The 23,389-nt window shown below is 38.4% G+C and overlaps 2 protein-coding genes across 2 annotated transcripts; both read right to left on the bottom strand.

The window, feature by feature from the left end:
• Window positions 1-8,719: 8,719 nt before the first annotated feature.
• Window positions 8,720-12,807, bottom strand: LOC121891226 (angiopoietin-related protein 5-like). The gene is made up of 6 exons (XM_042404055.1): window positions 12,802-12,807; window positions 12,306-12,333; window positions 12,065-12,156; window positions 10,451-10,568; window positions 9,756-9,941; window positions 8,720-9,130 (listed from the first exon to the last, which is right to left on the bottom strand). Exons 1-6 carry the CDS (start codon window positions 12,805-12,807, stop codon window positions 8,832-8,834), a joined length of 729 nt encoding a protein of 242 aa, XP_042259989.1. The 3' UTR covers window positions 8,720-8,831.
• Window positions 12,808-14,914: 2,107 nt separating this feature from the next.
• On the bottom strand, window positions 14,915-22,998 carry LOC121891225 (NACHT, LRR and PYD domains-containing protein 12-like). Its single transcript, XM_042404054.1, has 11 exons — window positions 22,728-22,998; window positions 22,600-22,623; window positions 20,685-22,452; window positions 20,345-20,518; window positions 19,962-20,135; window positions 19,651-19,824; window positions 18,410-18,583; window positions 18,144-18,311; window positions 17,675-17,848; window positions 16,994-17,040; window positions 14,915-16,293 (listed from the first exon to the last, which is right to left on the bottom strand). The coding sequence occupies exons 1-11, from the start codon at window positions 22,996-22,998 to the stop codon at window positions 15,701-15,703; spliced, it is 3,741 nt and encodes a 1,246-aa protein (XP_042259988.1). The 3' UTR covers window positions 14,915-15,700.
• Between the last annotated feature and the right edge of the window lie 391 nt (window positions 22,999-23,389).

Genomic DNA, 23,389 nt, shown 5'->3' with positions numbered 1-23,389 from the left:
TTATTATTATAATAATTATTATTCCAATAGTTAAGCTGCTGGACAGAAGACATGGCCTACTGTACTTTACTGTGAAGTCCATTTTCAGTGTATTTGGTTTCAAGCTTTCACGTCACATATTTTGACATATTGGAACATGATTGGCTTCCAAACTAGTTGTGATGTCACAAAATCATCTCGTACATACACGTGTTAAACTGAGATTTAAGGTGAGCACAGAGAGACTTTCTGTAAAAACAGCCCTCTAGTGTCAACTCTGCACATACATCATTCTGCACAGTGAAGCTGTGCATCCAACTGAAGTAACAATAAGCAAAACACATTTTTTAGTGAAGGGGGACTTAAAAAAAAAAAAAAGAAAAGAACTTGCAAGAATAATTGTTAACTGCACAAAGCATTCAATTGTTACTGTATCTTTGTTGTAACATTTAAATGATCTATTATTTTGGTTTATCGTGTTACATTTTGCAGCATGATGCATGATCATGATGCATGATTTGTGTTCACTGTTCTTAACTGCTGTTAAGTATATTTTAACATATACATGTGTAAATGTTAGAGGCCTCTTTTGCATGTGTGCTAAAGTTGCACTGCTAGAGGAAAAGACATGGTTGGGCTCCTCTCACACAGACTTAATCATCCTGGTGACTTTGGTGAGTAACCTGTTTCCTGTAACCTGAAACTCAGTAGACTTAATAGGACTTATTTGACTTTAACAATAGACAAACCAGACTGACCACTACTGTACAGTATGTCTGTTTACATCTGGCAAACACTCAGCATCCACTATCATTAAAAGGCAAACATATTTACAGCCTCACAAGGGCTGAGTACCCAACCAAGCTTATGAATCAATAATGTAATAAAATCTAAAACATTTTTTACAAACATGTCCACAGACAACTAAAAATCCTGGTTATTTTGATACGGCTGACACATCCTGATTTACAGTTATTCTCTAATTAAGATAAATTAAATCTAAGTTTACAACTGAAATAATTTATTAGTGATACAAAAGCTGAAAATAAAATAAACAATGTATTTTTGTCTGTTTAACGCTGCACACATGGGCTGCCATTTCAATTAGGCTAAAGGTTTTCATTTAACTTACACCTGCCATGGAATTCTTTCCTGATTAGTTAACCTGTCACATTGTGTTTTTAACAGAATCATTGGTTTTGGTTTGTTTGAACCCTTTTCACAGGTGAAATACTCCCAGCATTCTACCAGTGGGTGTTTGGTTCCCTGGCCGTGGTACACCTGTCTGCCCTCTCCTCTTCACTTTTTAGAGGTATTAGTTCCTGTTTTTAATAAATAGCCATTTATGGTAGCTAACCCTGCCATAGGGCAGGTTGAGGGAGAAGCAGATGGATCTTCAGGGCTTCAGGTGAGGTCTTAAAATGATTCTGTGATCAAACATGTTATTATGGTTTAATTGTAAATTACCAATTTACATGTAATGTAATCATAGACTACCTATTTTGATGTTAACTTAGTTGTTAGTTATTATAACACAGGATGCAAAAGAATAATTTGCTAATGTAGATGTATTTGACTGTAGGAGACTGAAGCAAGTCAGTGTAGCAGTGTCATTGACATGGGGAGTAAACCATACCAGCCTGATTCAAATTTCATAGAAATACAGCATCTTCCAAACAAGATGTTGCAGTTTCAGACGTACTGGTACATTCATTAAAAAACACCACTTTGGAAAAAAGAGAAGGTTTCAATTGGAAGAATGCCACAGGTAACTTTAGTCGCCATCAAGCCAGTGAGGTGGCAGTTTCTGTAATGAAGGACTCACTAACCAGAGGATTTTTGTCTGGGTTTAATACACTTTCAAGCGGGTAAAGACCAACAACAGATACAGAGAGCTGTCTTAGGTAAAGTACAAAGTTATGCTCTGAATAGTCCATTATTATTCTCTCAGCAGATAGGTATGGCTGGCCTCCTCTTCAGTTATCTCTATACACACAGTTTGCTGAAGTACTCTATGCAGTTGGACTCCTTTTCTTATCTCTACCTACACACAAACAGTCCATCATTGTCTTTTCAACGGCCAATTGCTGCTGGCCTCTGTGTTATCTCTGCACAGAAACAAGTAGTTTCACCAGTTCATAGAACATCACTTAAGTGTAAGCTTAAGTAGGGCAGTATCAGAATAAGTGTAACATATTGTTTTTAAGTATACATCTTGTATTTTTCCATTACAGCAGCAAAGCAAACCATCATGCAGTTACAATCAATGCACAGGAGCAAACTCCAATTCACCCACAAATATCAAGTGCATGGGCTAAAACGCATGAAGAGGTGAGGCACTGTCTGGAGGTAATAATGGGTTCTGTAAGGTATCTTGCAAGGCTAGGGTAGCATTTCATGGACATGAGGCAAATGAAGGGAATTTGTACCATCTTGTGAAGTTACCTGCAAATGATCCTGTTCTTTCCTCTTCACCCACCTGTTGCCATGATTATGCCATTCCACAGTGCCAAAATGAATGCTTAACCTTGCTTGAAAACACAGTGGTCAGAGGCTTTGCAACAACAACCAGGTCCTTATTAGTGGTTCGGTTTTCAGTTATGATGGATGGCACTCAGTATATACTGGGAAAAGAGCAAATTTCCATATGTTTTACATATATGGTCCATGGCCTGGTGCCACAGAAAGTCTTTACTTTCTAAATTTACGACACTGACCAGCTTTAATTTATATGTATTATTTGTTAATATAACAAAGCACAATAGTGGAATGCTTTCCTCTTAGGGTGCTTGATACAACATATGATTTGCATGCATATTCATGTGGTGGAAAATGTGCACATCGTCCTCACAGTGCAATATGAATCAGTTTTGGGTGAGGGAAACACATAACTCATATTGCGCTACAATGGGAAAAATAATAAATTGTTACATTATTAAGAAACGCACATAAATGTATGATGCCTCACACTCTGCAAGAGTTTGTTGTTTCCAAGTCTGGAAGTTATGACATACTGACCCTTGTATTTTACAATATCTACCTTCTCTGATGACACAATCAAACTATATATAAAATGTGTGAACTAATGAGATGCATCTTGCATGTAGTTTTTGCAGCATTTCTGGCACAATAAATTCAAACACAACCATATTTTGTTTTATAGACCTTTGACTAGTTTAGTAAACAGAAATCTTGTATCATTTATAGTTAAGGTAGCACAAACTAATATAAACAGCTAATAATAATTTAACTTTAAAGCAGCATTAATTGTTTTTTTCTCTTTTTTGAAACTATCAAATTGTTATGGAAAACCTGTTAGCTAACAGTTGCCTATTTTGTCTATTTACAAAGCAACGTTGCATTAATTTAGAGTTGTGTTTCTGACCACAAAAAGTCCAATACCAGGCATTCATTCTCAAAAGAGATAAACACAAAATAAGGAGCAAAAGAAATAAAACACTATGATGATAAGTAGGCTGCTTAGTCTGGGAGAGAGAGCTCCTTCTCCCACAGCCTCATGGGGAAAGGCCAGCCAATCTCTAGGGTCAGCCAAACCCGATCAGGAGAGGGAGAAAAACACAAGAAGGGTGGAGTATGTAACACATGAGCTGTATTGTGTTCTGCAGTTTATCATCAGTTATAACTTTTGTGAAATCAGCTGTCACACATTTTAACCAGTAGATAATATATTCTGTCTGTATTAACATACATTTAAATACATGTCTACATTTTCAGGACAGATAAACATATTGGCATCCTAAATTTAAATAAAGTTCAATCTGTTTTGACTAGTTTCCAATTCAAATAATCATATTATTGCAACACATCTGCTTCTTAGTATTTGTTTTGTAATTTACAAACAAAATGAAAAAGTGAACATGAATAACTGTAGTAACCTTTCAATATGTGCATCATAACACATGACTATGTATTTTTTTTCTCAAATACTGTATATAGAACAAGTTGAACAACTCTAGAAGTTATAAGTTAAGTTATAAAGCAGGCAGTGATTACATTTCCTTCAAATAATTTTTGACTAAATACATCACTGTAGAATGATATGATGATGATATGAATTATAGAATAAAAACTGATTTGTCAGCATAACACATAACTCCACATTTCCTTTTGTTTGTTTGTGCACAAAATGGCATTTGGATAATTCTGTACTGTGTTGTTCCTTACCTTTACTATACCTTCCTTCAGTGGGAAACTAAAGTAACTCATAACTTTCATCTGTGTCCTTTTGTATTTGTAAACTAAAGCTGAAATAAACTGAACTCTCACTTGTTTGTGTTTGTTTTGCACATTTCTGTATGTGCAGTTTATTTGCTTATTCCAATGTCCCTGAACTGTGTATAAAAAAGGGACAAGATTTGATTTGCATGTGATTTACAAAAGAATTAGTGCCTCTATTTGCTGCATGTCTGCAGAAAATGTAACCAAAACTGTATGTCCTAAAAATAACTAAACAATAGAAGTACAGTAGATCAGATATATCATTAGATCTCGCTATGTAATGGCTGTACTCTTTCAGATAAAAGTAAGCAACGTGTAACCTGAAACTCTGTGATTCAGTGTCAGACAAGCTAGTCTGACAAACATTCAGCATTTGCAATCAAGTAAACATATTTACAGCCTCCCAAATGACCCTACCCTTCCTGGTGATTTTGATACAGCTGACACATCCTGATTTCTGTTGTCCGAATAAGTAAGATAAATTTAAAACTGCAATAATTTAGTAGTGAAACAAAGCTGAAAATAAAATTAACAAAATGTTTTTGTCTGTTTAATACTCCACATATGGGCTGCAATTTACGTCAGGCCAAGGATTTTCATCCACACCACACCCTGGTCAGACAACTTTGATAAAAATACACTTTTAGTAGGAAACCCAATCTTGGCATATCTCCTCAATAATGTTAGAACATGTGACTTCAACTGCTGATTAATTTTTTAGATTAGATTTTGTAGATTTTCCCATCTCACACTCCACACCTTATTCATAAGGTGCTTTCATACAGTGAATCTCTATTGTTTATCTGACCTGATGGTGCTCGATGCAAAGTCAGTGATTACACTTCCTCCTGAGGGGGACATGGATCCCTGTACTAAATTTCATGGCAAAAAATCATTACAACTTTGGTTGTGATCATTATATCACTGCATTTGCAGTTTTGGCAGAAATGTGAAGAACAATGAAAAACTAATTAGCAGAAGGAAATAGGTGTATGATTTGTTTGAGTAAAAACAGATTTGTGGAGTTTGTAGTGAGGGTAGCTTTGCAGAATGTGGTGGCAATACCCCCATGAGATTATTTCGAGGTCTGACCTGTTTGAACAATGTTTTTAAATTTCATCCTAAACTGCTGCCAAGTGCGCTTCTCCCCCGCGGGATTGGACCTAAATGAAATAAATTAATAGGCGACCATTCAAGCAGTTTTCCTCTGTAATATTATTGTGATTACAAAGGACTACATTTAAACTTACGCATTGACCGAGCAGCAGCCGTCTCCCTCTCTTTTGCAGCTGCAGCGGTGTTGCACTTCTTTCTGAAAACATGTTCAAACTCGTCGTATGAGAGAATTAAGATTTCGAGTGCTAGTGGGGTGAAAAACGCAGCCCTCCGCTTCCCCGTTGCCATGGTGACTCGTTGAATCGGGGCTCCATTGATGCTGGCTTTTTATAGTTGTGGTGCACGCGCTTAACTCCAGGTGAAACTACTCCGAGTTGATTAAACTGACTCAAATCAGCTGTTCTGGAACCGGAAACTCAGAGTTTTCTATCTCAGAGTAGATCAACTCAGAGTTCAGGATTAGACTCAGAGTTTGTTGAACCTGCTTTGTGAAACGGACCCCTGGGGATGAATTCTCATGTTACACAGCAAGGGGAGTGACGCTGCTGGCTTTGGTTATGGTCTTGGTTGAATAAAATCCTTTTGAAAATATTATGCACTAAAACAAGGCGTTCTGCTCAGAATACTATTAACAGAAAACTGTCTTTTTTCCAATCACTAATTCCACTTCTGACACATTCCAGAGGACCCAAGGTAGCTGCACAAACAATTATTAATTTATAAATTAATACATTTCTGAGAAGGACATCTTGTTTTGTATAACATATTTGGAGGGCCTTTATTCTGAAATTCAAAAGTGAATTGCTCTGGAAATTCAGAGCTAGTGAAATTGATTTGGCATTTAGAATGATAGATAGTGGTTTGTTTTTTTGTTGTTGTTGTTTTTTTAAAGACTGTGATTTCCAAAGTGGCAGCTGGCATTAGTTAACTATTTTATTTTCTATGAAGGCAAGAAAGAAAATCAAGTCCTTTATAAATGTTGTATCTGCCATTTCTGACCAGGAAAATCTCTATCTGTCACCATCTCAGATAATCAGTGGCCTGCTAGTCTGACTCCAAGGTACAATGTGATCAGTGTGGTTCACAAAAGCTACCTTTAAATGCAATTGATGTTGCGGTTGCTGGAAACTATATACTAAAATATCTCTACTTGATGGGAATGTTAATTTCTGGATCTGACAATCACCTACTCATCTTGCCATTTCAGAGCTTCTAATAGGCCTGACATAGACACCATCTGCAATTTCCTATAATCACAGTTTACATTTGAATGAATCAAAAGGAACTTCAACCATTTACTTTGGGAGAATATTACCAATAGACTTTGTTAGGAAGCCTAAAGAATAGTTTAACAACCACTCTCACCTTTCAACATGATGTTGGAGCCAGGACACAGTTAGCTTAGCTTAGCCTAAAAAATGGAAACAGCTAGCCTGGCTCTGTCCAAAGCTGATACCATCTGCGTACCAGCACCTCTTAAACTCACAAATTAACACATTGTATGTCATCTGTTCCCACACAAAAAAGAAAATGCAATCAAGGTTCTGGTTGGTGATTTTGAACAGAGCCAAGCTAGCTGTTTGTAGTCCTTATGATGAAGCTAAGCTAAGCTAATTTGCTGCTGGCTCCTATAATGTATACTGTATATACACATACAGTGTATATATACACATTAATTAATTACAGAAAAAGAAATAAGCAGTAAATACGAGTAGTTGAGTAAATGTAGATCAAAAGTTGTTAAAACACAAATTAGAAAGGCAATGACTGAGTGATCATATTATTGTGGATAAAATGCCATAAACATTCAGTAAATGCCAGTTAGAATTTTAAAACCCAACCTTGTTTAAGATATGATAATATTATGAGGAAAACATGGATAAACTTAGAAATCTTCCCAGACTTTGGAAGACAACCATGTGAATGAATTGCTTCCAGCATCCCACAATTCACCGTGTAGCGGTCAGTTGTTCAATGGATGTTCACGTGATTCAAATCTCACTTGACTATGTATTTAACCAGATAATTGTGTTCTGATTGTCATCGATCATTGGTAGATATTTTACTTGAACTAGGACCATAAAAGGCCACTGCAGGATTTAAAACATGAATGCCGGGCATATAGTCAATTGTTTGTGCCTGTTAGCAGCCTGTTCATGTTATTTATAGGTCATGGGCCCCCATTCCACCATAGCACACCTGGAAGTAACAGGTATTTTATCTCCCAAGATGCCTCTACTCATCTGTGTTCTCAGTTTTAACTGTGTTGTAAACCTTGGATGTGTGAGCAGAACTAGCTGAGCTATGGTATATCTTGTATTATTGATGGAATGTGGGGAAATGTAATTTCTTAGTTGTTGCACATTTCTGTATTTTTTATTTTATATTTAAAACCCCTATATGTAAAAACCAACTGGAACGACCATATGGAATGTCAAGTATTTTTCTTATTTCTACTTATGTAATAGCAGTTTGAAGACAAGTAACTGTAAAGTGAACTCACTGTCAATCACATGGTGTATTCTCTTGATAAAAATAATGAAAAAACATTTGTAAAAACCAGTTGCTCAGCAAAAAAAAACATTAATGAATATATACGTTTATATTCAAGTGTTTCATGCTACTTTATGCACTTTGTAAATTGTTAGCATTAGCAGTGCAAAGTCCTAACAAACTGTGCTGTGTATGTAGACTAAAATGAATCAGACCCTTAGGAAAGTGACTTAGTACAGGCAAAATAATAAAATCTCAGAAAATTCTTGCAAAGGTATGACAGAATGCAACCCTCCAGCACTACTGTAACTGCCTTCCATCCTTTCTACATTTGTTCACAAGCATATGTCTAAAGCTGCATCTAGCTTTATGTAAATTATGACCTCAAAGGCAACTAACACAGACTAAATGTCCAAATAATTTGTGGCCGAATTTCTATTTATACTTTTCTGAAGTATTGACATAAACAAGTTCAAAGAATAAATTATATAAAAAGGTAATAACATCCCGTCAGTGCAGTACAACAAGTGTCTCAGATTTAAAGATCCCCTCCAAACATTTTATTCGATAATTTGTGTCTGCTATGGTTTTCTCACAACAAAGTAACATTAGCTAATATTTTTATTTCAAAAGTTTAACTGCTGGACAGAGAATGTCTCCCTACTTCATTATACAGTCAATTCTCAGTGTATGTGCACTAGATGTTTCAAGCTTTCACATCACACTTGTGTTAAGTTACATATTGGAACATTGGCTTCCAAACTAGTTGTGATGGCACAAAATCATCTTGTATGTACATGTGTTAAACTGAGATTTAAGGTGAGCACAGAGAAACTTTCCCCTCTCAGCAGACAAATGTGAAAACAGCCTTCTAGTGTGAAACTGTACATACATTCACACATTTTTTGAAGGGGACCTTAAAAAAGCATGTAAATATAATTTCACATATGCAGTAAATGCCTAAATGTTGTGCTGCTAGAAGAGAAGACATGGTTGGGGTCCTCTCACAGAGACTTGATCATCATCCTTGTGGCCTTGGCGGAGTAAGGGGCATGTGTTTTCCAGGTTTGCCAGTGGAGGCCTGACGCCCAACCAATGTGGTCACCAGCAGGATGCCAGTCGCCATTCAGACTGGCAGAGCCACAACGACTGTACCACCAACCTCCACCTTCTGAAGAGGTACATTCCCTTTGAGCAATGTCGCCAAAGATGCATGGGGAGCAGCCATCATTGTCCCGATCGATGGTGCTGAAACCATAGCCGTTCTGGTCAATGCCTGGATAGGCACCACGGATGGCATCACCTTTGAACAGAGTTGTAAATCATTAAAGGAAGTCTGGGGTTTAAAGCTGCCATGTGTAGGATTTCATCATGAATAAATTAACACCTCATTCATTTAGACACATTACAAATGAGCTTTACACTTCATTATCAAGTCAAGTCAAGTTCAGCTGCTGGATGGCTTTACACCACAAAACAAGAAAGAGGGCACTGTTGTTTCAGAACAAACAGAGCTACATGTGAAACTTTCAGAGTTTGTGCTGACAGCAGATAGTGGAAGAAGTGAAAGTTACTTTCAAAGTGACTGAAAGATCAAAGATCTTTATGGGAAATGTCTGTTTTTGAGAAACATGTACTGAGGTTCCCTAAAAGCAACAAGACACTGTTGAATATGTAGCAACAATAAACAGTAAAACTTCTGTCATAGTCTTATGTTTTGCATTAATAAGGCTTCACAGTTATTTTATAATGATGTTCTGATGTTTAAAATTGCTGCACTGAGCAGCTTTAATTTACATTTATTAAAATAATAAAGCACAGAAGTGGAAAAAGTCAACAAGTAAGGCAAAAAGATTATTTTTGTGTCTATAAAAAGCGAAGGAAAGTGATTAAAGCTAAAAAGCAGCTGTCAGAAGGGCCTGCAATACCTGCGTTTCCGCTGTATGTCCCAACATGCAGTCTGAAAGCTGTTTTCTCATTGCCTAATCTGAAGTTTCTGTACTCTGCGAAAGCAGTGCCACTTTCATGGTCCCACAGGTCCACCCTCATACTCCATCTTTTGGTTTTGTTCTTGGTCAAACAGAAAACCTTTTGCAGACCAAGCCAGTGGTCCTCTGAGGGAATCAGCAGAGCACAAAGAAAGAATTTATGTTTTTCTGACAAATTTTAACCACTTGGCTGATGCTTTTATTCAAAACATATTTCAAAGCCATTAAATCACATTAGGTTTGCATTGCCCTAAGTGTGGCTCTTTACAACAGCAACTGTCTGCTTGCTGCAAGATGCAGGTATTTTAGGCTGCCTGCAGGTAAGTTAGTCAATGATTCAAGCTCAGCTAAAAGTTAAAAGTCACATTTTGTGCTTGTATATGGAAATGAAGTATCTGTTTGTCTGCACAGTTCTCTCCTTGGCACCACAACCTTATTTGCATAGATTTTTATTTAACAAAAACCTTGGGATATTTATAATCACCCTGTGTTTAGTAAGGTCTGTCAGTCATCTAAACTTAGACTGAACCTCACAAGCCTCAATAAACCCAACCAGTTTTAAACAGTCATAGGATTCATAATGACTAACAATGACACACACAGCAGTTAACACAAGAGTTGAGTACTTAACTTACGTGTCAGGCATCCAAAACCATTTTTATATGCTGCCCATTTCCTGTTAAAGGAAACCAATCCACCACTGCGTTTCTGAAACACTGTCCAGCCTCCATCTGACCGCATCTCACAGTACACCTAAGCAGGAAGTCAAGAAAACACATGTTAAGATGACAAGCTGCCGGGCTTTTTTATACATTTTCTAAAGACTGAGACATGTCCTACAAAGCTATGGAAAAGATTACATTATGGGTTCAATTTGAAAAAGTGAGATACAACTCCAAAAAAAATAAAACATTTTTTTACAAATTCTGTCCTAGCTGACAGTTTGACTTTATTTATTTTAGTGGATAATAATCATGCATATGATTTAAGTAAACCTGAGTAAAATTAGGGACACGTACACAGAAGTACAAAATATTTAAGCTTAAATGTACTCAGATTTTTAAATCTATGATAACATATCTTTTTTTATTTGGTATTATCTACCTTTACCAAGTGGATTTTAGATCTATAATGTTACTTTTATTCAATGAAAATAAAGACACTCTTTGATTTTCTTTAGTGTACAACAGTGCCTAAATCCAAAATTTCCCAACTGTTGATGTTCTAAATTGTTTGTGTTTGTGATTGTTTATTCATAGCTTAGCAACCATGCTGTAGCTAGGCTCAGCAGGTCTGTAAATCTTTCTTGTAGCAGTGTGTATGTGGCTGTAGTAAGAGCAATATTCTGTATTTAAAGTGTTTGGGGGTTGGTCTGGCTTTTTAGCCTTTTTCAAAACCAGACACACAAGAGCAAAGTAAGGAATGGATTAAACAGTGTGTTTGTTGGCTCTAATGTAAACTAAGATATTAAGGGTTACTTCCAAGGCCAGAGTTTAAAAAAAAAATTGTTCACGAATAGTACATCCACTGTGTAGTATTTCCCCAGCGTGGGAATCAGTCCTGGATGCTTCTTATCAGAATCTGGGTGTGTTATCACATAAAATGTGTTATCATAATAGAAAGATCAGGTCTATGCCACTCAGCTCATTGTATAAGCAGTAGTCATCTCTCCCCTTGACTACTGGCAGGGCTGCCAGCATGTACAGTAAAATCTCAGCAGATGGGCCAAAATGTGGAGGCATTTCTGGTCTGCAACCAGCTAAAAACAGCTCATGTCACCCCACTTTGCACTACTCTCCACCGGCTCCCTGTTGTCTTTCGCATTAAGTTGAAGTTGCTAATATTCGCCAAAGGAGTGGCCACTAGCATAGCACCCACCTTCCTGAACTAAATCATTCAGGTTAAGAACCTTCACATCCACAAAGATCTGTAAATGAACAGTGACTACTCCTGCTTTCACTGCGAGGCTGGAACTCTCAATCCAAACTTCTCTTCCATCTCTCTGTAAGAAAATGTCATTTGCTATGCACTTATATGTTACTACATGAACTGAAAATTGAGGCACTATTCTCAAGTCTTCTTCCTTGTCTATTGTGGCAAGGATTGTACCTCATTTTGAAGTCACTTTGGATAAAAGCCTCTGCCAATGGAATGAATGTATACTAAGGGATGCGGGTTTAGCAAACAGTCAGTTACAAGCAAGAATTGCTTTGCACATTACATACCATGTTTAATGCATATTGTCATACCTTGAAGGGAGTCTTCACTCCGGCAGGCTGGATTACATAAACCCCACTGGATGCTTGTGGTAAGAGAGCCTTAATCTGTGTGCAGTCTGTTCCTGAGGTTTACATGACAAGAGACAGAGAAGAACAACAAGAATAGGATGAACAAAAGTTATATTTAAATAAATGGTGCCTTGTACCTCCATAACTTGTTCATTATATGAAATGGTTGGCATACTGGAAGCAATAATAACATGCTCCGTACCTTGAGGAGAAACTGCCCTCTGCTGGTTCTAGCAATACCACAGAAACAGTTTTAAGTGAGACTTGAGGTAGTTTAAATGTGCAATGTAAAAAATACAGACATAACAGCCTGAGCTGAGAATAAACTTGTTGTTGTCTAAAACATATTAGAGAAAGTAGGCGAAAGATATTAGAGAGAAGTAGTGTGGTAGTGTAGTTTTATATTTACCTCAGCCTGCACTGGGCAGCTCAAGAGAAAGGCCAAGATCAGCCCATAGCCCCCAACCCTACTCTTCATTTTGTTCTGATATTCAGAGGTCAAAAGTGACATGTTAGCCATAATATAGCCTTAACATTTTCTAAATAATTAAACAGCCATGACAGGTAAGGCACAGCTGTACTTAAATGAATGTTAAATGAAAACTGAAGCTTTCAATTCATAGGTGACAGACTTTCAGAAGACTAAAGAGTAAAATACTACCAGTAATAATCAATCATTTCTTTCTCCACACACTTACCTGCATGTTGGATGAACCTTGTATCCCAGCTCAAATTCCACAACAGAAGGAGCACTTTTTCCCACTCACTAAACTACCACACCTTCTTGTCTGCAATAAATGCAGTCACTTCTTGTAATGCAGACAAGTTTGTTTGACTAACAGAGCCAGTCATCTAACTTCACCTATTCCTCTGAAGTAACATACTCTTTTTGCAAAGTATGTCACATAACTTTGACATTTTAACACTGCTGCAGTAAAATATGACCAGAGGTGTTTACAGTCCAGTTTCTCTGACTTTTCCCATCTGGCCCCACCCCTCAAGGCAAACAACAGTCCAAGACTGACTCAGACAAGAAATGCCTGCTGTGGGTTGTTGAAGCCAATATTCCATTTCTGCCACGTCCGTTCTGCTAGATGCCGCTAAATTCTACAAACTGCACCTTTAAGTCAGTGACAGGAGATGTTTTGTGTATTTTGCATGCCTCTTAAAGGCATTCTCTGTTTCCTTGTGCCTGTGCAACAGCATGGAATACAAACATTTTTAAATCCGCAGCTATGAAATGAGCAGCTCCTTCAGGACTCAATGAATTGTGACACTACGGAGCCCCTAAAATCCGGAAAGATGATCATTTTTTACCTTATTATATTGTGCGCACAAGATAGCTTACTATAAATTCATATTTATAGTTAATATGAAAAACCACATAGAGCCTGCCAACTTCAGATGCACATATAGCCACCATGTAATAGAGAGAATGCAGCTAATCACATTTTATTTTCACCTCGGAATGACATACACTGAAATTTTGCAGTGTAGAAAGAAAGGGCTGCAGAGCATCAAGACAAAAATCTGTTTATTAACTATTTATTAACATTTATAACTATAGACTTTATTCATTCTCATTAATTACTTATTAAATATAACTGCAGACCTGATGACTTAGAACATGTGAAACACTAACCCATGGACTTATAATAATTTATAACTGGAGTCAGACCTGATGACTTATCAGAAAGTGCGAAGCACTTAACCCTTTATTAATGATTCATAATCATTAAAGCTTTGGAATGGTCGGTCTGGCTTTGCTCTAAACATCCCTATAGTCTACTTGGTCATTTGTTCAGGGGTATACACAAAGTCTGTGTAGCGTGAATCCTGTCCCAGAAAAGTTTAAAAAAAGATTTATAATTGTTGTGGTAATACAGATACAGATACAGATGTTTTATTTTATCCTGCTGAAACATTTGATGTGCTATTTTGCCTTTTTGTCCTCTAGCTTCACCTAAAAGAAGATTTTATAATAAGCTCTTTGGTGTTGTAAGTAGTAAATAATGGCTTAATAGCCGCAGTCACTGATAAGTCATCAGGCCTGCAGTTATAAATGTTTATGAATTATTAATAAAGGGTTAAATGTTTCACACATTAATTCATTGTAAATAATCTTGTGTGCACAAGATAATAACTTGTTCGCACAAGATAAAAAAGTATCACCTTTCGGGACTTTAGGGGCTCTGGCTGACAGTGTTTGCTTCTTGCACCTTTTAATGATGCTCCAGGACCATTGTGCCTGTTTTCAGCCATGCTACAGATGTGGACCTCAGGGATGGCATGTCGGTCTGTTGTTCAGTTCACCACTATAGTCCAGATTGAAGAACTATTTGATGGATTGCCATGAAATTTTGAACAGATATCCATGGTCTCCAGAGCATGAATCTTAAAGTCTTTGGTGATTCCCTGACTTTGACTCTTTAGTGGGTCAAAATTTTCAGTCATCCAGTGAAATATGTTTATCTCTACAGACATATTTCACTCTCCAATATGTCTATATCTACCAGATGGATTGGTTAGATTATGGTTATTTCTGTAGCTTTGGTGGTATTTTAATGTGCTTTAACTAGGAAGTAACGCACTATGTGAATCATGGCTGAGCTGACAACAGTGCTCTCAGTCACCAGTGGGGAGCTCCACTGCTAAAAGCTACTAATTCAGTCAGTGAATGGGGTTTCATTATAGTCACTACACTTTGAATATTCGTTGATGAAGATTTGATCATAGATGTACTGAACACCTCTAACAGAGATAGAGTAGAGATATAAATGCATTAAAGTGGTGTGCTGCTGCTAGCTAGCAATTTTTGTGGAGACTGTCCTAATAATAAAGTTTATTTATATAGCACATATTACAATCAGCAATTACAAAGTATTTTACAAAGGCCAGATATAAAATGAAAAAAGGATAAAATACAATATTCCAAATACACATACATTCCCACATACATAACACTACAAACACATGAATGGATTTATTTATATATGAAGTGGAGAATGAATGATAATCCTCATCCCCTGAAGAATTTCAGTTTTGTGTCTGCCTGCGTCTATTTGTTAACCTAAATCAAATGAAATCAGTGGTGAGCTCAGTACACAGTTGGTGACACGAGAAGCAGACCAGAGCACGCTGACCCCAGTGACATAGTGAGTGTGACCGGCACTGCGAAGGATGAGTGGAGCAACTGTGGACTGCAAGTAGAGGTCACCGGAGTTCAGGCAGGGCCTGTATCCTTTTTTTGCTCTTTGCAACCAAGTCTTTCATTCTGTGTTTAGGCCTTACAGTAAGGCGTAGTGGTATTAAATGTCCTAGATAAAACAACAGATCATTTGCCAGTACTACCTGGGCCATGACAGACAATGATAGATTAAAGTTTACAGTTGGCTGTTTAACACACCTTTGTTTAACACACCATGTTTTCATGGTAATATTTTGTCTTCCAAGTTTGACAACTGCAAAACAAGTTTTAAACCCATAAGTGTAACCCTAACCCTGTATGAAAATTTAGGATGCTTTTTCTTCCAGTTTGACTCTTCAGCATTATCACCACCCTCTGTGAGCAGGAACAACACCATTTAATCTCCTCACTCAAAACTCCTCAATTCTTTCAGCACTATCTGACCGAGAAATGAGTTCTTGCACACCCTCCACTGTACAAATAGTTACAGAGCAGTCATCCTTTTCCATCCCAAATCCAGCAAAGAGGGGCTGAGTGAAAGTGCTGTTGAATGTTTGAAGGTGGCTGAGGGTCCCAGAGGAGATGCTGTAAAAGGACAGGGTGCCACCAGGCCAGTCCAAATACACTCCAACCCTGCGGGATCGAGACAGAGGCACTGGTATTTCCACAGACTGGTGGTCATGCTGAGCGCTGTAATGGTCCTCAGAGCAGTACAGACTCCAGGATTGGTCTGTGTAACCAAACCCACAGAGATTATAGCCCGCCCTCCGACGGATCCCCCTCATTGTCACAGCGATATCCACCCATTGTCCTCGCCACTCAACCTCCCAGTAGTGGCGCTGGGTGAGGCTTTGGTGACACAGCACCTGAGACACACTCTCGAACCTCTCGGGGTGGTCTGGGTACTGCTGTTGCTCCCTGATCCACGTCACCTGCTTTCCACCGTCGTACAGGAAGAGAGACTTGGCAGCTGTGTTTGTGTCCAATGTCAGGGTACATGCATCTATACAGGACAAAAATGTTTTCTCATGAAATCATTCTAATACTTTTTCAAATGAAGGCAAAAGCTCTGTGTCTAATAAAAAAAATCACCATACAAAACAGTCATAGCCCTTAACCAATGAGGGTAGAATGAAAGAAGGAAACGCAAGAGGGAAACACTCCAAAATGGTATAGATAATGAAAAGGTGTGTGGGAGTTTAATTGCTTTGTGGTTCCTACATTTGTATCAGACTTGCACAGATTGTCTAACCCCCATTTTTACTATCTTGGATCAGCTTCATTGTGCTGATTTTAAGTGTGACTGGATTATTTTGTTCCACATAACATCAGCTCAAAATCACAGAATCCACACTGCCAGACTGTAGAATAAGACCTCTAAGTAGACCCCTCTCTTCTCTGCTGGACAAATGACACAACAACATGTTGTTAGGCCAGAAACAACTGAAAAGGCGGAAGAAAAGCAAGTGCATATAGTGTATGTCACATCTACACACAAACAAAACTAAACTCAGATGGCAGGTGAAAGAAATAATTAAAAACAAAACTTAACCTTTCTGGTCAAAAAGTTTTGCTTTGTTAATTCAGGAATCCTTTTGTTATAAAAAAAAGTCCTTTATTCAAAAGGTGCAACTGTTTTTGACACATCAAATACATATATTAAAAGTATATGAAAATGATACAAATTGTAGAAGATCACTTACATTTCTTAAGTGTTGATTTCAAGTAGCACTCCGCATTATGGTCCGTACTGCAGTGTTGGGGGATATATCGATGATATTAATCATTAACTGACACACTGAAATTAAGTTTTACAGTCATTTATTTATGGCTTTTGTAAAGATATTTTTTATATCTGCCTTTGAATTAATATAGTTTATAACTGACTTTTGAAACCAATATCTTATATATTATGCATGTATATAAAATGTGATTATATGTACTCTAGTGCACGTGACCTTGTTCCACATTGATTCCTTTGTTTATTGTGCTTACTATTTACTGTAATTTATCATGTGTGGTCAGTGTCAGCTCATGTGCTTCTGCTCTGAATTGCCAGATAAGTGTGTGAAAATAAAACAACTCAATAAAGGGAACTTGAACATTTAATGAACCTTTGAACCACAAGACATGTTGCATGTTCTAAGAAATACCCATCTTAACAAGCCATGTGGTATAATGATGTTTTTAACTTTTTTCTTTTTCAAAAATATTCTTGAATCTATTTTCATGGCATTTTTGCTCTTTGTATTGTTGATATTAAAGAACTGATGGTACCATAAGAGATTCAAACCTAGGAAACATACAGTGGTGGATGGTGGTGGGGGTGGGGCCACAACAACATCCCAGAAAGATTTCAAAATCTGTATGATAAATTGTTTTACCTGAGTTCTTCTAGTTTACAGAGAGGATTGTCCCGATGAACAGAGATCAGCTTCACTCCAGAGTCCTGCAGGTAGTTGTAGCTGAGATCCAGCTGCCTCAGGTGGGAAGGGTTGGAGTTCAAGGCTGAAGCCAAATAAGTGCAGCCTTTCTCTGTGACTCCGCAGAATGAAAGCCTGGGTGGAGGCAGGGTATTCACATTTCATCCAAAAACATATTATTCACCTCTTTGAGAGATACAGTCTACATGTTTTATAAAAAGTTTACACAAATAATATTAAAATCAACAACTCTGTTTCTTTTCTAACTTTCTACCTTTACTTTTTGGGTGTTTCTTTACCTTTCTTACAGAGATTGTTTTTATTTTCTTATGATTATACTGTGTTATTAAAATTCTGATTATTCTAATTCTTTATTCTGTTTATTCTATTCTAATTATTATTCAACTGGCAAAATACAACACAGGCTAACCTTAATGTCTCCAGTGTACAGTCTGGACTTGCCAGTCCAACAGAGAGCTGCTTCACCTCTGAGTCCTGCAGGTCATTTCCACTCAGTTCAAGCTCTTTCAGAGAGGTGTCAGAGCTGAGGACTGAGGCCAAATCGGCACAGCATTTCCGGAGATTGCATTCATTTAACCTGCAGGTGAGAATATGTTTGTTCCAATAAGGTGAATGCTATATTACTGGTGATACTCGAAAAAGTTTAAAGTGATAGGCTGAACTGAGTGACCTGACCTTAATGTCTTCAGTTCACAGTTTGGATGTCTCAATCTCATAGAGAGCAGCTGTATGCCTGGTCCTTGCAGGTTGTTTCCACTAAGGTCCAGCTCTCTGAGGTGAGCAGAGTCAGAGCTGAGAGCTGCGCCAATCTGGTCACAGCATTTCTGTGTGAGGCCACAACAGCTGAGCCTGACAGGAGAAGGAAAATTTCAAATAAAGTTACAGCACACTACATGTGACATAGTGATAGTGAACACATGATTAGTTCTCATTAAAAGACTCCACAAACATTATGTAATAATATAATGTTGTAATAATTTTGTCAAATATTCCAGATTAGGTTGTTAAACCAAAATCAATTGACTGATTTTTCACTAATTGAGGGCAAGCTGTAAACACAATGAGATATTATCATGTTTTAAAGTTGATATAACAAAGTGTTAGCAAACAGTTGCCTATTTATACATTTAGCACATAACATTAGCATTAATTTGGAGTGGTGTTTCTGTACATGGTGAACGGAAGTACAACATTAATTATCTTTTTGGTGCTTTTTGGTCTCCAGCAACTCTTAAGTGAAATATCTATCTTTTTAGCCACTGAATGCTCCATCATGTTCATCAGCTAATTGTTAACTTCAACTGTCTGCTCTTTGGTGCTGGTCAGGTAGTGTATAGTGAGTTTATCAGAGGATTTTTACGAAAATAGCTGCCTGCGGAGTTTGGAAATGAGGTTGATAAAAGTAGTCGGTGTAAACCAAAACAGTAAAGTTGTGGGCTGACACTATAAAGTTTGCTAGAGCCTCTGTCACTATGAGCAGCCCCTGAACTGAATGCAGAACGGCAGACACGCAAATTGACGACTAGCTGGAGAATAAAATCAATCATCTAGCAAGCTAAACAGCCAGATAGTCCTCTCAGGAGTTAGTAGCAAGGCCAGTGAATATTGGCCAGAAACATGACTCCAGTAGGATCATAATGTTGCTTTATTTATGTCTGCTACATGTTTAACTTAATAAGGTGATGATATATCAGACTGTGTGTCAGCTAGTGTTGAAATTTGTCTGCCTCACAGAAGTCAAAAAGTGATGATTGCAGCAATTATTACATATGGACTTTAGTACAGTATGTCTTTGAGTAGCAGTTATCTATTAACCTTTAAACCATGAGATTGCCAGAATTGGCAGGCACTATACACTCTAGCTTTAATGGTGTAGACAGGACCACCACAGCCATTGTTTCAGAGGACGCACTGACCTGAGCATTTCCACTCTACAGTGTGTACTGCTCAGTCCAGCAGCCAGCAGAGAAACACCAGAATCCTTCAGGTTATTGTTGCTCAGGTCAAGATTTTTTATGTGAGATGAGCCTGAGCTTAAAACTGAAGCCAAATCTGCACAGCAAGTCTCTTTCAGCTTGCAATGATTCAACCTGCATAAGAATAGATAATTAAGTCATACTTTTCTACCCAATATCCATTAAAAGTGCATGAAGAAATTGGACTTTTCCTCCATGTCTAAAGGAATTATGAAATAGAATAAGTGAAGAAAGCAAGAAACAGGCCCAACCTCAGTGTTTCCAGTTTGCAGAGTTGGCTGCACAGTCCCACACACAGAGCCTTCACTCCTGCTTCCTGGAAGTCATTAGCACTCAGGTCCAGTTCTCTGAGTCGAGTACACTCTGAGCTGAGAGCACCAGCCAGTGCTTCACAGCAGTGTCCTTCCAGTTTACACTTCTGTAATCTAAACAAAAGGGAAACGTGTGCATTTATTTCATGACAATACAAAAAAAATTTAAATACTTTTTCTACTACTAGTTTTTATTACAGTAAACAGCAGAAAACCTAAACCACAAGTCTTTCAGCTACAAGAAGTAGGCTTAGCTGCTGTTTGCAGGGGTGTATTGCTCAATAGTTCGGATGCTAAAGAATGGCTAACAAATTGTTACAGACCTTAAACTCTTCAGTTTGCAATAAGGGCTCCCTAATCCAACAGAAAGCAGCTTCACCCCTGAATCTTTCAGGTTGTTGTCACTCAGATCCAGCTCTGTCAGGTCAGAAGAGGTTGAGCTTAGCGCAGAGGCCAAAACTTCACAGCAGTTCTCAGTGAGGTTGCAGCGATTTAGCCTTGAAAAAACGACACATAAAAATGTCCTGTTCATCAAGGGATGAAAAAGTGAACAATAAATCCAAGAACAGCTGCAATAACACACAGAAACTGAATTAGCATTTGGCTTGAGGGCAATGTCAATCAACCAAGCAGAACATTGTGTTATCATGTGGGTAAACTCACAGAGCACGTGTGGCGGAAGTGATGACGGTCAGCAGCTTCACTACCCCTTGTTCTGATCTTATGTACTTCTTCAGGTCAAACTCCTCCTCTGTTGCCTCTGATGTCATCAGTTCAAAAGTGAGTGCAGACCACTGGACTGGTGACAGATTTTTGTTTGCAAGCCTCCCAGAGCTCACAAGGTTCTGGATCTCAAGCACCAAAGACTCCTCTTTGAGCTCACTCAGGCAGTGGAACAGGTTGAGCTTGGCCTCTGGTTCCTCTTTGATCTTCTCCTTGATAAACTGAATGGTTTTCAATAAATCTTCTTCTCCCTTCTTCTCTGCTCCATCTGTTTCCAAGTGCAGTAGTCTACCAAGGAGCTCCTGGTTTGATTTCAGCGACAGTCCCAGGAGAAAACGAAGAAAGACATCCCAGTGGCCATCCTGACTCTCCAAGGCTTTTTCAATTGCAGTCTTGTGAAAACTGAACATAGATTTGGGGAGAAATCTTGTAGATATCCTTTTCAGGTATCCAAGAAGGACGTTTTCTTTCCTTTGCGTGTAGGAGTGGTGGGCGTACACAGCTGCCAGAAACTCTTGGATGGTCAAATGTACAAAGCTGAAAACTTCCCTCCTTCTTCTGCCCTCCATCATGAAGACCTCTGTGCAAACACCTGAGTAGATGGTCGCCTCCTTCACATCCATACCACACTCTTTCAGGTCAGCCTCATAGAAGATCAGGTTGCCTTTCTCTAGCTGATGGAACGCCAGCTTTGCTAGCTTCAAAACAACATTGCCACTTTCCATTGGATTGTGCCCTTCTACCATCCTGTCTGTCTGGCAGAGAAGGAGATATGCATACATCTCAGTCAAGGTGTTGGGCATGGCTCCTGTCACATTGTCACGTAACATTTTCTTCATCACCCTGACTGTGATCCAGCAGAAAACTGGTATTTGACACATGATGTAGAGGCTTCTTGATGACTTGACATGATTGATGATCCTGATGGCGAGGTTATCATCACACAAGTGCCTCTTGAAGTATTCCTCCCTTTGTTCATTAACAAACCCCTTCACCTCCGTCCACTGGTGGATGTACTTTCGAGGGATTCGGCTGGCCGCTACAGGTCGGGAAGTGATCCAAATGAGAGCGTTTCCCAGCAGATCCCCTGTTATTAGGTTTGTGATCAGCACATCGAGTGAGGCTGGCTCTGTTTCATCTCTCAATACCTTGTTGTGTTTGAAGTTCAAGGGGAGGAGAGTCTCATCTAGGCCATCAAAGATGAACACGACTTTGCATTCTGTTCCCAGTGTCTCAAGAGGTTTCATCTCAGGAAAAAACTGATGGAGCAGTTGCATAAGACTGCAGTCCTTCTCGCCTATGTTAGGATTCAGTTCACGGAAAGGAAATGGGAAGAGAAAGGTGATGTCCTTATTTTCCTCCCCTTCTGCCCAGCTCAGGGTATACTTCTGTGCACAAACAGTTTTACCCATTCCAGGTATACCCAGGGTTAGCACAGTTCTGATGTGCTTCTCTTGGTTAGGGCAGGGTTTGAAAATGTCACTAGCTTTAATGGAGATTTCCTCTGTTGTCACATGCTTGGACCTTTGTTGTCTGACTTCATGCTCCTCACTGAAGCCTCCCCATGCTCCTTTGATCACATGCAGCTCAGTGTAGATTTTCTTCAGATAGATGGTGTCCCCTTCATCTGCATTCCCCTCATAAATGTTTTGGTATTTTTCCTTCAAAGTGGATTTCAGTTTTTCTCGGATTGTATGGTGGTCAATCTCTGTTCAAACAATAAATTAAAAACCTTAATTCAATTTCAGTTTTGTACAGTTCAACCTTCAATCTTGTCCATGTACATGGCTATGAGTTTGAACTTAACATGACTCTGCATTTCTATTTGTGTCAGTATCTTTTTTTATCAACTTACCTTTGCCTACTTGAGTGCTTGGAACTGATAAAGAAACAAAGAGGAGAGATAGCTGTTATGTGACAAGACTATTTTGCCTAACAAACTGACTAAACAGTCAAATTCTGTACTTTTAAAACATGTTTTACCTTCATCATATTTGCTCTTAAGTGTTTCAGCCCAGAGTTTAAGTTTCATCCTGTTCAGTATGTCCACTGTGACAGCAACAGCACCCTCATACCCATATGTCTGCACCAAAAGATCCACTGTGCCTGGTCTGTCACCGCCATCAACCCGAGACTTTGGAATATGAGGGAATGCTTCGAGAACATTACTATAAAGAAACCACTGGAAAGTCCTCAGCTCTTTATCAACCAGCTCCTCCAAAGTGGCCAAGAGAAGCTCTGGGACACAAGCCATACCTGTTCTCCGAGCTAGTCATGCGTTCATCCTCTCCTTTTGTTGTATGTCCATCTCCCAGCAGAAGCAAGCGTCAAATGTAGCAACAGTTTCAGTTTTGAGCTGATTGTTGCTGTTTTCATCTCACCCGTCATTTCCTGTTGAGCTCATTAAAGATTTACAACTACATAATGAGCACAGGTAGCACTGTCACTGTGCATGCTGAACAACCCTACTTTACAGTAAGTGCGTTTGTTTACATGCCATACATGGTAAAACAAGTTGAGCCAGTCCAGTCAAGTTGGTGATAAGTGGGAATGGGGGCAGCTTATGAAAGGCATAATAGTGAAGTAAAACTTCTCTCAAATAACTGTGATGCTGAAAGAGGAGACTCTGGGCAGTTCATTAGGCA

Source organism: Thunnus maccoyii, chromosome 23 (genome assembly GCF_910596095.1).
Source record: "Thunnus maccoyii chromosome 23, fThuMac1.1, whole genome shotgun sequence".
NCBI classification, from domain to species: domain Eukaryota; kingdom Metazoa; phylum Chordata; class Actinopteri; order Scombriformes; family Scombridae; genus Thunnus; species Thunnus maccoyii.
The sequence above is the reverse complement of the archived record's forward strand: the minus strand, read 5'-3'. Positions and strand labels throughout refer to the sequence as shown.

Bases quoted from the DNA above. Each gene is read 5' to 3' on its own strand.
- LOC121891226 (XM_042404055.1), bottom strand. The intron at 12,157-12,305 runs GTACGGAGCATG...TGTAAACCTCAG, and splicing joins GAGGGCAGTTTCTCCTCAAG to GAACAGACTGCACACAGATT. The intron at 10,569-12,064 runs GTATGACAATAT...CTTCCTGCTTAG, and splicing joins GAGTGAAGACTCCCTTCAAG to GTGTACTGTGAGATGCGGTC.
- LOC121891225 (XM_042404054.1), bottom strand. From the start codon at position 22,998: ATGGCTTGTGTCCCAGAGCTTCTCTTGGCCACTTTGGAGGAGCTGGTT. The intron at 20,519-20,684 runs GTGAGTTTACCC...CGTTTTTTCAAG, and splicing joins ACTTCCGCCACACGTGCTCT to GCTAAATCGCTGCAACCTCA. The intron at 20,136-20,344 runs GTCTGTAACAAT...CCTTTTGTTTAG, and splicing joins TGCAAACTGAAGAGTTTAAG to ATTACAGAAGTGTAAACTGG.